The following is a 17,901-nucleotide window of genomic DNA, read 5'->3' on the forward strand; positions in this document are numbered from 1 at the left end:
GGTCGTGCACACCCTCCATGAGGCCTGCTGGCACCCAAAACACCTCACATGTGGCAGTTCTCAAGGTGGGGGACAACGGTGGAGACAATTGCTTCCAATATGTGATGAAGGGACACTGATCGGCTGCTGAGAGCTTGTGAGCTCCAGACAAGTCCTGGGGTGAGAGCTGAGGGCATGGTGCTGAGGGCGAATGTGAAGCAGCGGCCATCCTCACAGTCCTTGTACACGCACCTCGGTCTCAAGAGATGAAAATAATCCAACGATTGAAATTATCCAGCACAAGTCCCCTCCACCTACACCGCAGGACGATTCATCTGCGAAGCGAGTTAGCAAATGATTAACCGTTTTTGGATGTTTCTGTTACTGATATCTCTCATGCTGCTTCAGGAAGTTTCTGAACCTATCTCTACCCTAGAAGCTCTTCTCTAACAGCTCTTTAAAATGCTGGCAATGTGCCTGACTTTTCCAACCACTTTGTGTTTCTTTTTTTTTTTTTTTTAATTTTCTTTTTATTTATTTATTTATTTATTTATTTATAGTGGAGGAGATAGTTTCAAGATGTGGCGACACACATTTCACACTACAACAGATTTAGAAAGCATATGCAGGGGTCCACCATACCACTATTGCAAAATGCTGCCTGCAAAATCATAAATTCAGCTTTGTAAGCAATACTAGTGCTTTTTCTACACATAGTACTGCCTGCTTTCTTAACAACAAAAAAACTCTCTAAAACAGTATCAGAAGCCTTCTGCATGTGCAAAAATATATTGATTTCAGCTTTCTTACATGGAAGTTAAGATATAGTCAATAAAATTGTTACATCCAGCATACATTTCTCGTTCCTGTTTGTAAGCAACAGCAGCAGAAAGAGGCAGTGAACTTAAACTTCAGATGAAAATTGGGATGTCAGAACCTCTCTCATAAAACTTTTGACAAATATAACATTTTGTTAAGTTATTTTTTAAATTTTGGGGAGACTTCCACTCAGCAATGAAAGATGCAATGGAAACATCCCTTAGCTGACACCCTGCAGGATCTGCTCTGCTGTATGAGTCACAGGTAACTTCATGGTCAGGTTTTATTACCTGTTTAATGTCCCTACACAGATTTCTGCAGTGTTCAAGGCAAAGTCCTGGTGTTGGCACAGCCAGATGCTGAACTCCTTCTTTGTCCCACTCTGGGGGCAGCTCTCTCCAGGAGTTTTGGATGGAGAAGGGCACATCTGCAGCCTGAGGCACTGTCACAAATGCCATGTCCTGGACCACCAGCCAGTCTGTGCCTGGCCATCCCTCCCAAAGGAAAATACCCAAACAGGCAGAACTGCTGTCTGCATCAACCCGCCCCAGCCCTACCTGGTGTCCCTGGGGTGAACATGACAGCCTGGCCTCTGTTTGGGTGGACTCAGAGGGGGTTATTGGAGGCCAGAAACCCCAAAATACAACACATCTCAGTGCCAGCTGCAAAGCAGTCAGTCTGCAGCCCTGTGTCTGCCAACAAGCTGCTCCACCACGGATGCCACCTACACTGTTTCTGAGCACCAACCATTATCAGCACTCTGGGGGAGCATTTTCAGTTTTTTTTTTTGTTGTTTTTGTTTTTGTTTTTTTTCTTAAAACCTGAGCACCATAGGGGAGGTGATCCAAAGCTCCTTAGACTTGTGAACATGTTGACGAGGGAGAGAACTGCAGCTGTGATGGCCCACAAACCAGTGGTCCCCAGGCAAATATATCTGAATACAGATATTCTGAGCAAGTGACCACCTACGCAGCCTGGCAGGCAAGGATCCTTCTATTCCTACCATAATATTTAATTCCCCTATTTTCTAAATATTCCAAGATTTAAAAAAAAAAAAAAAAAAGAAAAAAAAAGTACAATTTTCAAAAGTAATGTGAGGTTTTTAAATATATATTTATTTTAACAACTCTGAAAGTGTCTTGGGCATTCAGAACTTATTCTGAAAGTAAACAACTCGCAGGTGGACTGCAGTGCATGAAACATGTAATTTCAGCAAAAAAATAAAAACAAACCCAAAGCATTTCAAAATTAGAAACAAACAAAAACAGAAAAAGCACACTAAATAAACAGTTTCCTGTTAATAAAATGTCATCTGCTTGTGAAATTAAAATCCATATCCATAAAAGAAATGTAAGAGGTTGTATTCTCAAAGCACATTCCTGACAACAGTTTGATTAGATTCACTCAGTGTTTAAATAAATCTGTTTTTAATGCCCGCTGAATAAAACATGGGATTCGATGTCATTGGCAGTGTAAAACACAAGAAATGTTTCTTCTGTTTCACAATCTAGTTTCAAAGACTCAGAAAAAACAACAACAACAACATCAAAAACTCTTCTTCCAGGACTAAAGCTCTATATTCTGGATATGTACACCTATCAGGATGGTGGCTATATTTTGTTTTAGGGAAATAGGCCTGAAATTGCTTTTCTCTGCCATGCCAGGAGCCCAGAGCAACATTCTCCTACACCTTGCTCCCCAACTCCCATTGCAACGGCTGGGCTGCTCTGAAAGGTGCTGCCTCTGCCTGCTAGCTGAATGCAGGCAGAAAGGTAAAGCCACAAATAAAAAAAGGGAGTTGGGAGACAGGAACAGAGGGGAGGGGAGAGGAGGTTGGGTGAAGAGTGCCCCCCCAAATTTTATAAAAGGAAAACTTCACGGGAAATGGTGCCAAGCACTAATGTATTCTTTGCTGTGGGCTTAAGAGATTGCATTTCTTGTCCACACTTCACACACCTCCTTGGCAGGGCAAGCAAGGCAATGCTGAGCATCCTGAAGCCTCCTGCTGTTCAGAACCAGCACACAGCGGGACATGGTGCATGGGGCACGTGGGCTTCAATGCCCTGCACACCGGAGTGCTTTCCTCATCTCAAGAATGCTACGTTAGTTATTTCTGGCTAATTAGCTCACTTTATTGATTTATTTAAACTGACCCCTCCTTGCTTTGACTTGAAAGAAGCTGAATTTTTCTGCTTTTTAGGAAAATGGTGCCGTGAGGCGGCACAAAGCAGGGATGGGCAGGGGGATGTTGAGGGGTGGCATGGCAACAGGAGGTGTTGGGGACTCGTTGCTGGGATGGGAGCCCCTGCTGAAATCTGAGGAGGCCAAAACCAGCCACCTGCATGCCCCCAGCACCTGTCCTGTGGCTCTGGGCAGGCATGCTTCTTCAGCAGAGGTTGCAGGAGGACCCCAGCACGGCCAAGAACTGCCCCAACCTTCACATTTCAGATGCCTACATCCTGGCTCCAGAACAAAGGAAGAGCAAGTGAAAAGCCAGCTCTCTGCACTCCTGCTCCATTCACCTCGTTATGCAACAAGTACCTACATCAACTTGGTGAAAATCTGTAACCTCTTCAGGAAATTATGAATGCATTCCACTGATGTATACTATAAAATATATTTTCAAAAGAATTTTTTGTTGAAATAAATGAATGGGGAAATCACACAAGTTCCAGAAAATATGCCAAGCATTGTAAGAAACATTGATTTATTCTGTATTTCACAACACCTTCTATCAGCTTCTGTGATCAAGGTACAGACACTCTTCCACTCTCCTGGTTAAGTTTCACCCACTGTCACTGAACCAAGAGAGCTATTTCCTTTTCTGTACCATGAACTATTTACTGGTCAGCTTCAGACTAAGAATTTTAGCATGATAAGTTCTTGGAAAATCAGTCCTTGCTTTCCTAAGTGGTGCTTGGTATATGACTCAGCATGCTGAGAAAAACAGTAGACATGCTGCAGCTGCATGCTTCAGATTAACCTTATGGGTGGTCAATATCTTAGACAAAACACAAACTAAACTGCACTCAATTTACCTATCTTACAAATCTTTCCTTTGTCCTACTGTCAATCTTACAGATTTTTCTAGCCTTCAAGACTTGTGCACTACCCTACCACATCCATTCTACACACTAAGATGGGAAACCGTTCCAGTAACCCACCAGCATCCACGTGACTCCCAGCAGCACTACCTACATTTCACCTGATTTCTGGCAAGCCAGGTTGCCAGAAATCAAAGGCAAACCTCCTTCTGCTTTCAAAACTCATACCTGCAACTGAGGTAACCTAAAAGTTTCATGTGTGGTAAGTGCAGCTAGCAAATTGAGATTGTGGCTTTATTATGGCACATGCTCAGGAGCCTATGGCAGAAAAGATGCTGACCAAGCAAGCCCTTTGCTATTCTTAATTGTATATATAAACACTCACTATAAATAGGCTCAGCCGACAAGTCACATGCTTCAAGTGAAGCTGTAGGTACAAAAATGGAGGCATAGCTCTGAACTTACCCAAATGCAGACCACAACCCCACAACCCCTCTAACTTCTTTGCAGGTGAAAAAAAAAAAAAAAAAAAAAAAAAAGAGAGAAACTTCTCATTCTCAGATGGAGCCTGAGACTGAAATACCTGAGGATATCAGCAGGAACGCCACATGCTACGTTCACCTTGTACCTTAACATAGAAGAACAGCTTGTAATCTCCTCAAATGCATTCCTCTGCTCCTCCAAGGAGAAGGAAGGGCAAAGTTTTCAAGTTGCAAACTGCTAATGCGTGTCTGGAAAGCTCAAAAGGCAGTCCAAATAAGAACTACAAGAAATACATAGCAGTTTCTTTCACATGCAGCGGTATCTAAACAAAATGGTTGCTGCAGAGGGCAAACTGGATACCATACAAAAGAGACAGAGGAGAATTTTTTGATTCAGAAACAAAGAACAAATTATCTTTCTGCATTGATGCTACTATCAGAAACTGAAAATATGCTAGTGTTATATTCTTACATTCTTTTGCTTGGGCACACACATAACAAAGGCAGGGGATCTCCTGGTTATCACTGACCTTGTCTGCACAGGCCAGTCTTTCTAATGGAATGGACTGAAATGCTCGTGCCCACAGCACCCTCGTGCCCACAGCACCCAAGCCTGAAGGTCTGGCTGAGCAAACCTGAAGTGAAGAGTCAGGATATAGACACTGGGATTCACTCCTGTGCTCCATAGTCCCAGAAAACTGCTGCAGTAAGAGGAACCAAGGCAAAAATGACAAGCTGAACAATACAATACACCCTACCAAAACCTCTGTAACCGCATAAATACGTAAAAGAGCACTGCGCCGTAGGGGTGCAAGGCAAGCCTCCTTCCGCCTGTGCTGGGCAGCACTGCTGCTGTGTTGGTCAGGCTGTTCTGAGCACTGCCTCTGCTCTGGGGATGCAGCTATATTAATTACTCAGACTGGCACAGCTTTTTTCCTTGCCACTCACTGCCTCCAGAGGAGGAACCAGGCCATCACCGTGTGTGCAGCTGACACAGCGTGGAACATTGAATACTTGCAGACATGCTTTGCAGGTCTGCCAGCTCAGGACAAACAGCTTTTACATCACAAATTTCCGCTCTGACCTGTGCAAACAGGGGTTAGAAACACCCACTCGGTCGCTCTCACACTGCTTCCTACATGGTATGAGCAAAGGGGAGTTGCCATGCCTTTCTATTTGCAAAAAAGACATGGCTTGACTCCTTCAGCCTGTGTCTCACCCCATTCATGAGGCTTTTCAGAGCCTGGAGGTATGCAACCTCTTTGTGGCCCTTTTCCCAATTAACTGGGTGCAAGGGCTGTTTTCCACATCAGTTACAAGCTGACAGTTCCTTACTACGCATTGAAAGAAATATATTTCCCCATTAAATGTTTGTAACCTGGAGGTAGACACCTCATTACTTAAAGTACTTAACCAAATTAATGGCTCTGCTGGAAAATTTTTAAATGCAGCCCACCTATATCAAACATAGACCTTGTGCCTGCTGATTAATAGACACAAGACTGACTTTGTAATAATGTTATTAGTCGCTCTTCATTTCTCACACTGCCTGCCAGCTGATGAGAGAAATCAAAAACCCGCCTGTTCCTCAACTGTGCACTTTAAATGAAATGAATTTTTTTTTTTTTTTTTTTTTGTAATTATGTAGAAGCTTTTCCTCACAATTCACGGGAACTAACTGAAATACGTGTGCAACAGCATCCGCACCAAAGGGACTGGCAGGTGACACTGGGTTCCCAGCTGGGCATGCTGCCCTGTGTTGGGGCACCAGTGCAGCAACCATGCTATGTTTGGATGTGTGAGCACAGTTTCCAGTATGTCCTTTCCTCTAATAGAAGCAGGATGCATTTATGGTAGAAAATATGCCATTACATACGTTTACTTTGATAATTCATAACAAACTTAAAAAAATACATGTCACTCAAGCAATCCAGTTACTCATCTAAAACCACTTAATACCTTCTTTTAAAAAACTTCCTTCAGTTTTCCTTTTATGAACTATGATTTTCATTTTAATTTTGTTTAATGGAAGAGAGCATCAGTTTTTTTTTTTATTTATTTTATTTTATTTTTTTTCTTTCTACACACACTGCTTCTTCTGGGAAAAATTCAACTTTATGTTACTTGTTGTAATTCTAGAAAAGTAAAAACTGGGCACTTAAAAGCTACTTCAGACAAAGGCAGAAGAGAATTATCAATGCCATATGTAGAAATAACTTCTTCCTGGGGTTATAGCAATATCAGAAAATGGGAAACAGCTCCCCAAACCATTTTTAGGTGAACAAGGAAGGTACTGAGTCCAGGGTCAGAGGAAACAATTTCCATGAAAAGAAGATAAAGGCAGTAGCTTGGCAGCTTTTCCTGCTTTAACAGCTAAATTCTCTCCCTTTTCTTTAGGAGACAACTTCCTCTTTCACAAAGGAAAACATTTCAAAAATCTTAACTCTCCCTGCACATCTACAGCTATATTTTCAATCTCATATTAAGATGCCAAGTCATTTGTTAGAGCAGAAAGCCCCAGATACCTCTTAGTCCAACACCATGAAAAACAACAGATGTGCTCCTTCTCGCTTCCCTCACAAACTTATCTGAAGCATTGTTTTGTTTGTCTGCTAGTTTTAAATAACCTCCCAGGCTTTTAGCACCAACATGAAGACATTATTGCTTCAGCCCACTGCATCACATAGTGCTGCTCTCTGAGCAGCAGCCTGCAGCAGCAAGCTCTGTCACTGATGGTGGTTCCCTGAGCCCTAATTCCTCATCAGTGAGCAGATTCACACAACAGACAATGTTGAGGGCAGAAAAAAAAAAACAAACAAACAAACAAACAAACGCTTTAGACTTAGCAAATGAGGTCATTGCTTCTGAAGTTCCGTGACCTTCCATACCTGCTCACAGTCCTTTTATCTGCTCTCCAGGTTTTCCTCTGAGCTCATACAGATCATGGTTTTTGAACTTTCTCACCAGGCCAAGGACTTCAAATAAACAAGAGAGTAAATTATAAAGGAAGATGAGTTCCCAAAGTCTTGTGGACAGAGCAGCTGTGGGGAGCAAGGAGGAAGAGGAGGGAGAAAAAAATGCCTAGACTCAGGCAGCTACGTAACTCGCCACCAGCCTGGCCACGGCCACTAGCCATGATGCAGCAGTAAACTTTCAGCTTTAAGGAAGTGCAAGTGTGCAAGTGCGTGACAAAGCCTAATTCACAGAAGGTTGAAAACAAAATTAAAAGAAAGAAAAAAAAAAAGACCTCTGTCTGAAAGAAAAAAAGTCCATGTGTGGTCAGTGACGGTGCCCACAGCTATATGAAATAGGAAGCTGTCCCGCTAATGACACCAGAACGAGAAGTACTCAAATTACAATTTTCATTCACATATTCCTCTTCAAAATGCATGCACTGAAAGAAAACAAAAACAAAAACAAAAACTATGCATCCTCCTTTAACACATTTCTCATGTTGAGACTGCAAGCAGGGAAGCACAGAGGCTGCTGTTCGAGGGCTGCAGTCACTACCCCACCAATCAGAATGAGGGCAGATGATGCATCTCAGATGTCTCCACAAGCATTTCTACTGGAAGTAATTTTGTGTTTTGACACTGAGAGCGATAATTTAATTAAAACTATAGGAACAGGCATAATTTCAGACTGAAAATGATATTTTTCTATTTTCATGGACACCCTCAGATAAACACAGGACTTGGGCTACTTGCTCCTGCTGCCCAAGTGAGATGAAACACACCGCCAGCAGCACCCTTCGCCTCTCCCACAAAACAGCCTCTTGTTCAAAATGTTTTCCACTATGGCAAACAAATGATCGTTCAGTGCTTCACTGAACACCATTTTGCAATGTGACAAGTTAACAGCAGGCTTTTTTGTTCACAGTTTCGCAAGCCGAGGTCTATCTGTAAATTTCGCTTTGACTTTTTGGCTTAGCCCTTCAGTGGTTTCCAGTGATACTCAAATGGCATCTCAAAGATGAAAACACACAAGCTGGACATGTATGTTACTCCAGATCTTCCCACACTGCAAAATGCTGCATTTTAACAGTCACCAAGGATGTATCAATTTTATCTGGCAATGCAGTAAATTAAATTGGGAGAGTCAGAGAAGAAACTAAGCAAAACATTTAGAAGCAAACTCCCCATGCAACTATGTGCTTTCCAGAAGATAAAAATGTTATCTTGCAAGCAGCCATTTTGCAAAAGCATTATTGTTGACCCTTCTAAAGGACTGAATGCCATCTACTGTTCCAAAATATTCAGCTGAGAAAGTCTAAGATCAGCAGGTCTTCTTAGCCATGTGCTGAAATTTTACATGTGTGTCTTCTTGCACACACAGATTGCTAATGTTTTTCTTGTTAACAATTTCTACCCTGGGCCTTCAGCTTTTTTCAAAGTTTGCTGAGAGTTCTGGGTTAGAGTGAACATGCCACAAATGAGTGTCCATCTCAGCTACTTCAGAATAGCCCAAGTAGATGAGTACGTTCATGGCTGTTGTGTTGGAGGGCGGAATTAGGAATTAGGAGACTGAGATGTCTGAGATATGGTACTAATTCATTTTGGTTTTGTGTGAATTTTCACTAAGTGAATTTAACTGTACAGAAAGTGGTTTGTTATTTCACCTGAACCCAATCTAAAAGGTTGTCTTCTGTTGCTTGGGGGTAGGGGTGTGTTTTTCAAATGCTATTATTCATAAAAAAAGATGGTCTTGTTGAGAATAAAACCTATTTTTGAAATCCATCTTTGTGAGCCTTTTGGAAACAAGAAAACACTTATGCAAACAATTACTAGAGTAGTTTGTTCATTTATTTATTTACTTAAATCAAAAGCTGAACATGAGTGTAAATATTGAACTACTCAGGTTTATCTTTCTCTAGCCATTCTTGGAGGAACTCCTAGAGTTTGCCTGTTAAATTTATTTCTTCCCTGAAAAGTAATAAATTATAGTGAAGTCAGGGGAAAGACTTTTATTAAACAAGGCCTCATTTCCATTGTATGTAAAGAAATGGATTTACTAGAGGGATCTTCCTTCTTCAAAAATAAAATAAAATAAAATGAAACCACATTCCTGCCTTGGGAAGTGATGGAAGTTCCTCAAAGCAGTTTCAAAAGATCCCAAATGAAAACAAATAATGCTTATTCTTAACTGAAGGGGGAAAGATGGGGGAAACTTCCAAATGGTTTCCCAATGGTGAAGTGATGAATTACACAGGGATACCTGGAATACTTTAGAGAAAAGACTGTTACCAAGGACGTATCAGCTTTAGTTGAGGATGCAATAAATTTAATTGGGAGAGTCAGTGAAGAACTTAAGCAAAACATTTAGAACCAAACCGCGAACACACCCAAACAGGCTCTGGGTTCAGAGAAAGAGCTGTCTGGATCCAGAGCAACAGAAACTTCTGTTTCAGCAGCAAGAGCTTGCTCAGGCTTGTTTTGAAAAAGGAAGCTACTGATGAGGTTTATGACATAAACTAGCCACACTGTTATTTTCACATGCCACATTTCCTTATTCTTTATTTCCTTGCAACATTATCACCTGCCAGGCAGCACTGAGACAGGATTTGGTTTGGGACTACACTGCCAAATTTGGTAAGATCAACTGGAATTCATTTTCAGGAGTATAAATAGTAAAAATGACCAGTGAGAGAGATTTAGAGAGACCAGTAAGTGTCACAGGGCACACGTGTTATTGCTTTTACTAGAAGAATATGAAAAGCAAGCAAGAAAAACATCCATCCAAGTCCAAAGTATCTTAAACTTAAGACACACTTCAGCTACTTCATAATTATGTATGCACTGCAGCTTACATCCTTAGCAAGATTTCATGCTTCCATTTGATCAATTGAAAGCAGAAAACCATTTATCAAAAAATAGTTATTCATGAAAATTACTAAACCTTTTATAAAATAGTGCAATATCTAGCTAATACAGTAAGAAAGTATATCAAGAATATATATATCATATATATTCATATATAGGAATTTGGACACTTACTTGTATGAATATAAAAATTATTAGTCCACTCTTGTTATGGATAACAGACATCATGAAAATTCTATTTTTGCTGGTATTAAAACAGACTGATTTCACAGTTAAATACTCTAACAAATATAAGCAATACTCTGAAGACTTCCGTTTTCTTTCACCTATGTACAAGCTGAAGGTAGACAGATTTTTTTTGTTTATTTTTTTTTAAAGTCAGTATCAAAATGTTATTAAGACAGAAAAGAAAGGAAAAAAAAAGTAATACATGGTAAGCATTAGCAGCCCTGGCAAGCATCCCCACCCCAAACTGTACGTGTTCTCTATTTTTTTCAAAGGAATTATCTTCAGAGGAGCAATCATTCCAGCTCGTAAGGACTTCCACTGAGAAAAGAGAAAGCAATCCAACCCATCAAATATCTTACAGGATGAGGTATGTTGTATAAAAATCTTTCATTTTAATGAAGATTTCACTTCTTCATGCAAATATTTGATGATACAGCTTGAAATTATTGCAGTCATGCTGCAGCTCTGAAAGCACTCATTATAAACCTTCCCCTCCTCCACAATGCACATACTTTGGTAATAAGAATTAACCGTATAAACTCCACGAGGAGCACCCCATTTAGACTACAGTCATCAGCCACAATTTCCCAGTTTACTTGACCGTGGGTTAAATTCACAGTTTATGCACTTTTAAAATATACTTATCTGAAAACACTGGGACTGCACATAACTGCACCCTGTGTGTTAGAACAGAAAGTCATTGATGCTCAGGCTCGTATTGCCAGCGCCAGTCCCAGAGTTTATTGCCCTGTTTTTCCTCCGGACTAAATCAATACACAAGTGACATTACTGTGATGCAGGGGTCAGGCAGGGTTGGTGACTCTGAATGAGCCCCCCCATGCTGACCACAGGGTAACCCGGTATTTATGGCTTCACATCCCCCCACTTCCAGGGAAAATGTGAATGTGCCACCCTCAGCCTAACGCCAGTCGGATCTCACTCCCCAGCTCAGCTCTACGTGGAAAATACAATCATGCTTAGGGAAAAACACCTGGAAGCTACTACTCTCCAAACAGGGCCACCATTACCTTGTGGATAGATGTCTCCGAATGCAAACAGTGTATTTATGTATTTATTTCCAGTCATCTCAGGGAAAACATTGCTGAAGACCTTGTCTCTCCTCATGCCAGCAGAACTCCTTAGGGAGAAGGTGATGAGATGAAGCTGTCACCCTCTAGCTCCAGGGCTCAGAGTTAAGCCCCATCCTCTCTGAGAGATCCTTGTATCAGCTACACTGTGCTACCAGAGCAGATGTTTGCTTTGGACCATGAGAGTAACTTTCCATGGGCAGGGGAGGTTTTCCATGGTCAAGTGAATCCATGACCAAGCTCTGGCTAGACAGTGTCGTCTTGATACCAGCCCATGACCAGTTACTCGGTGAGTGTCAAAATACATTTCATAAAGCTTAGGTTTAAAATCTTTAAGATTTAGCAGCCGGTGAAGACAGGCCATGCCTGTTATCCACTTGACACTGCAGGGGTACGGAAATAAAGACATCCCACTGGTGACACTCGGGGTGTTTTCGTTCAGGCTGCAGCACTAATTCTTGCTCTCTTCATTTTCTACTGACAATTTAGTAGTTTGCATGGGAAGCGGAAGTGGGAAAGATGCAGCCCACACATCAGAAGAGACAGCATAGATATTGAGAACATCTTTTAAAAATATGCTCTCACAGAACTCCATGTTTTTGATCGAGGAATAAAACAGTGCATTTCAATCAATCACCCAGTTATCAATAATGCATTCTGTGTGCTTTAGTTGCCTGTCTACATACAGCATGTTGAAACTCGGTATGTTACCACAGTTAATTGTTGCTTTCCATCCCCATTCGGTACCTAGTTGGGAAAGAAATGCTACAGAAGTACAAAAACAAGTCTCTCACGCAATTCATAACTGTGGCAGAAAGAGAGGGCAGCAAAAAAAGGTGTTACTGGGCAGTTCCAAGCTTCCAGATGTTTTTGCTGAACTTCCAGATGTTTTCCTTGCATCTATTGCTTCATTATAATATGGCAAGGGACTGTCTTCAAACACAAAAAGACTTCTTTAAATCAAAACAGTTTACACAAAAAGAACCTTCAATTTTTATTTGTGTGTACATTGGTTTTCAGAATCTTATAAATCAAACCTTATTCCTACAAACAAAGGGGATGGTCTTACAGGCTGGAAAGACACTTAGGGAAGGCCTAAGTGTCTTCTTAGTTCCCAGGAACATAAAGGGTAAGCAATTAGGAATGCACTGTTTGCTCTTCCTCTGTCCTGGGGGATAACTGTGGTGCTCAGCTCAACAGACATGCCTGGTCTGGGCCAAACACCATTGAGAACTCACCCAAAACAGAAGGGTAATTGGAGTGACTGTAGGAAGAGCTGTTGCTATTATTTCAAATTTAGTTATAAAACCTCAGTATCATAATCTCAGATACAGCAGTTTTCTACCCTGTGTCAGGAAGAGGTATTGACTAATTACTGTGAACGGAGTGACAAAACTACCTCACATTTTAGTGTTTCTGCAGGGGGACCATGCACCAGGTTCATTTTTTTGCCTTTATTGTCTCTGGTATCATAATGATGGCAAAATAATATTCTCAGACAAAGACTACATTCTAGATAGAGAATACTGTCCAAAGATGTGTACAGAGGTTTAGGGAAGAGTTATCGACATTATGAAAACAGGAGCTCATAAGCAAGGCAGGAGAATATACAGGCTGACATTCCAATGTTTGCGATCTAAGCTGATACTTACCTACAAATGCATGTATATAAGAATGCCTAAAAACACCTTGCCTTACATGACTTGTTTCATTTCATGGAAACCTAAAGCAGAGCTAGTTTTTCAGACCTGAGCTCTGAAATTGGCTTTTTTTTTTTTTTTTTTTCCTTTTCTTTCTTTCTTTATTATTTTTTTCCTTTTGGTGTTTTCATCACTTCTTAAAAGAGCAGTTAGATATTGTCACACTTTTTTTTTGGATTGATACTGCATCTTCTGGCCCTGATGAATGCTTTCACACTCCAACTATGACTTCTGCAAGGAACAGCAGTTTAGCTTTGTCCTTAAGAAGAAGATACAAAAATGGGGAGGACAGAAGGGAAGAAAGATGCCAGCTTTGAACTGTTGCATCCACTAGGTTTCTGCCTGTTCCTTTGACTGCTCATTTAAACCTAACACATGTTCGCGATGAAATGCAAAGTGTCGTTGGGTTGCAAGCCAAACCAGACCTGATTTTATGGCCGTGTGCAGTATACAGATCAGTCCTGCCTTAGCTCCAGCGCACAGGAAAAGACATGCTCCAGAGAAAGAGCTTTATGTTCCCTGCTACATTTGAAAGATTTCAAAAGCCGCCTTGTTAGAAGAAAAAAAAAAAAAAAAAAAAAAAAGCTCAACTATGAAATCACTTCCTTCTGTTTAAAATATTTCACTCAAGGAAAAACAAAAGCCAAAAACAAAAAAAGAAGAAAAAAAAAAAATCTGTTCTTTGCCTCTGACATGCTCCTGGGACTCGACACCCTGGCTCTGTGGGATGACGCAGGGTGCCAGACCCCGACCTCTCCTGCTGCACAATTGCCTGCTTGTGCAACATGGCTGGCGGCTGTTCTGCTTGCCGGCAGCCCCAGGGCATCGCACTCAGTCCTGACTGAAACTGGGGTCCCGGCCAGGACCGAGGACTGGGGGTGTCAAGCAGTTCCTATGCTGACTCCATCCCACAAAAGGTAGTGTGATGGAGAGAGGGGAAGAAGTGACCTGCTCACACAGAAAAAGCCACACAGCATGTGATACACATTCAGCCATCCAGGCAGTCCAGGACACCCACCTTTTCTTCCTTTTCCAAAGCAGCTGCAGACAAACTCTTCCCCTGCAGCACTGTGGATCAGCTAGCTTTGGGAGGAGCCACTTGGTATGTACGACGCTTTGAAATTAAATCTGCTGCTTGTGAAAATTTTAAACCGGACTTCCAAGTGGACTTCAAGCAGTGCAAGAGCACCAAGACATCCAGAGGATCAACAGGCTGGCTTCATTGTCTCCTCCAAACTCAGACATCCCCTACCTAATCAGTGCTTCCAGCTGATGCTCAACTTTCATTTCAGAACCAGACAACAATCCTCCGATGGAAGTGATAACTCAGTGATATGGGACAGTTCTCGTCAGCTGATGGCAATTAACGAGCTTTCCTCATGGTTCAGCTAGCAATCTGCTTAACACCCCAATGTACAAACAGTTAACAGATTCTCTGTGGTTGCCCCCACACCTGATTCCTGGCTTCAGGCTATCCTTTCTCATTTCTACACTGCTGTTTTCCAGCCTTCTTTACCTTGCAGCTTCATCTCCCAAATGATAACGAGGTGAAAGCATTGCCGCTGCTTTTACTTGGTGGCCCTATGAGTGAACTCTTCCAGCCAAACTGCCTGGAATTTGCTTTGTGCAAAAAAATTCAATAAAAGACTGTCTCTCACTAAAAAATGGTGTTTTTGCAGATTAGAAGAGGTGCTAAGGTAAAGTGTGTGCACAACACTGAATGAATTTAGCTGCGTTGGTGACAAGAAATAAGGTCCTGTTAGGATTTTGTGGAAAACTTAACATGTGCTACTCACAGTACCCATAGATTTTACTCCAAATAATGTAAATGAAGAATCAGAGATATTACTGAACTACATCAGCACTTAAGCTTTAGTCACCTTCAGTTTGGCTAATGCTACTTAACCACTGGAGTTGTTCCACTGTTTTGAGAACAACACATTGAAAAAAGGAGTCTCTTATTAGGAAAAACGGGGGCTACTTTTCATAAACCTCTTCTGTTGTGGTACTGGCTGGCCAATATATTTTCAGTGTGATCTCTGCTCATACATTCCCAATAGGAGAATGGAGGAGGGTGCATTCAGTACCTACACTTCCAGCTAGTCCCATGTATGCTTGGTATTAACTACTATTTTTTTTTTTTTTTTTTTTTTAAAGCCTGAACCAGTCATTCTCCTCACAAGAAATACTTCACTGTTATATGAAAAGCAATTTACGCAGAAGAGGAAACAAGGATCTATTAAAAAAATAAAAAATAAAAAAATCTGCAAAATTCAAGTGTTCTTCAAGGTTTCTATTTTCTGAACCTCATCTTGCCTTCTGCAAGGAGGGAGGTTTGGAGAGACAGGTTTCCGAACCACCAGGCAGTCAGAAGAGGTTTAACTCAACTCTACAGCCTCCCATGCAAAACTCTGAAAGATATTCTTTCCCTGAAGAAAAAAGCAGGACACTTAGGAATACAGCTTTTTAATGGATGGACAGAGTAGTCCTACACAGTCCATATTCTGCTTAAAAAGCAAATTGCTAGGTCAGAAAACAGCATGCACTTCTTAAACTAAAGCATGAGTTGTCACAGTGACTCACAACAAAGCTCTGTAACTATCCTCTTTGTCTGTACAGGCAGTACAGACTGTTAGAAAGCAAAAATCTCAGTGTAAAACCATGGATATCAAGATCTCAGGGCAAGAACCTTGGCTAAGTTTTGGTGTTTGCAGGCTGGGTACTGTGGCATTTATGGATGACTAAGGCACCATGCAGTAGGGAACTAGAATCCCAAGAGACCCCTGCACCATGCTGGACTATCTCATGGGTCTCAAGCACTGGTAACAGAAAAATGCAGAATTGTAGGAATACATGTCACTGAATAAATTGCAAATGGTAGTTAATACCAAGCATACATGGGACTAGCTGGAAGTGTAGGTACTGAATGCACCCTCCTCCATTCTCCTATTGGGAATGTATGAGCAGAGATCACACTGAAAATATATTGGCCAGCCAGTACCACAACAGAAGAGGTTTACGACCACAGCTGAGGTTGAGGAAGCAAACAGCACCATCCCTGCCTGCAGCTCACCAACAGCTGCTGCAACAAAGGGCAGAAGAAGCTCCAAGGAAAATCACCAGGGCATAGTGCCCAGTATGCAATATGTCCTTTCACATAAGAAAGCTGAGAGCCCAAGACCAAAACCAAATACACCCATCCACAGAAAGACAGAAAACACCCGACTCCAAAGTTTGCCATAATATTCATCTAATGTTTCCTCATTTTCCAAGTCCTGAACCTCAGAGACCTTCAGTGTTGTGCTGAAACACACCAATACCTCACGCTGTGTCCTTATGCATACATAAACAGGCAAATACTTAGATATACAGAGGCCTATGCATACTGTGCCTGCTTCACATGTGAAATCCTGTCATTGATACCCTTTAGCTCCTCTTTGTTGTCCAGACACAAAGTACTGCCTGAATATGCACACTGCTTTTTGAGTAGCAGAAGGAAACAAAGGGTTCTTCAGTGGATAGTTCAGCTTCCCCTGTACTATTTTTTAAGATGGCAGCCATTTGGCATCTTCCAGAGCAAAAGGGTGAACACTGCCCGTGATGGGCTGCTGCTATAGGTTTCAAACCTGCATTGCTACAAACAAACACACAAACAAAAAAAAACAACAACCCTTACATCTCAAGGTCCTGTTTTTTCATCAGTTTCATGTCACAGGGCTGAGTGAACAAGTCTCTGATATGCATTTCAATAAATAAGCTTGATAATCCCAACACAGTAATGAATACTGGGGCTTCTTATGGGCCCTGCCTCTTCTACCATTCTTCAGATGCTGCTGACCTCCTAGAAGTTGGACATGCATTACTGCAGTCACCTGGTAAGAAGCAGAGAGGGGAACGTAAGGGGGACGAAGTAAACACTTACCAAGCACAATGACCACAGTCTTCAGGAGGCTCATCATCGTGTCCCGATTCCTGCGGGGTCCAGAACTGTGTCTGGACATTCTCATAGTCCTTTGGCGGACATATCCAAAGATATGAGCATATAGGACCACCATGACCACAAAAGTGACCAGGTTGAAAATAGCCCAGAAGACCAGGTAGGAGTCACTATAGAGCGGTGCCATGTTGGAGCAGTGAGTGATATCACAAATACAGTTCCATCCGACACTTGGTATGGCGCCCATTACGATGGCCATAGTCCAGATAACAACAATTACCACCACCACTCGCCGGTTGCTCATCCGAGTATGTAGCTGCATGCGAAAGACTGTAATGTGCCTCTCGATAGCGATGGCCAGCAGATTGGCTACAGAAGCCGTCAGGCTAGTGTCAATGAGACCCTGACGGAGAAGCCAGGTGCTTACAGTCAATCTTCTAGTGTTGGGTCCTGTGTTAAACATTAAGTAAAAGTAGGCCAGCCCTGCAAAAAAGTCCGCAGCAGCTAAGTTGGCCATTAAGTAATAAATAGGAAAGTGGAATCGGCGGTTGACATAAATAGCCACCATAACCAAGAGGTTGGCCAGCATGATGAAGATGCAGACGGTAATCCCCAAGCCCATTACGAGCTTGCTGACAGTGTTCCATTCAGTGGCTAGATATTTTCCACTTCGGTTATAAAAGAAGGCAATGGTTTCATTGTAGTAGCACTGTGGTTCACTCATGGCTGTGGACTGAAAGAAGAGGGAGGGGAAAAAAAAAAAAAAAAAGAGAGAGAGAAAAAGAACGACGTCAGAACTAAAAAC

The 17,901-nt window shown here is 41.8% G+C and overlaps 1 protein-coding gene across 3 annotated transcripts in view; it reads right to left on the reverse strand.

The window, feature by feature from the left end:
• Window positions 1–17,901, reverse strand: part of LPAR1 (lysophosphatidic acid receptor 1) — a 71,946-nt gene that overhangs the window by 18,776 nt on the left and 35,269 nt on the right. For all 3 annotated transcript variants that reach the window (XR_004746156.1, XM_035309890.1, XM_035309888.1), the window contains exon 3: window positions 17,082–17,829. Coding sequence is in view for 2 of the 3 variants with exons in the window: in XM_035309890.1 (XP_035165781.1) it covers window positions 17,082–17,829 (748 nt within the window). In the remaining variant the exon portion in view is untranslated. The remainder of the gene's footprint in view (window positions 1–17,081; window positions 17,830–17,901) is intronic.

The sequence above is a fragment of the Oxyura jamaicensis genome, chromosome Z (genome assembly GCF_011077185.1).
Source record: "Oxyura jamaicensis isolate SHBP4307 breed ruddy duck chromosome Z, BPBGC_Ojam_1.0, whole genome shotgun sequence".
Lineage (NCBI taxonomy): Eukaryota > Metazoa > Chordata > Aves > Anseriformes > Anatidae > Oxyura > Oxyura jamaicensis.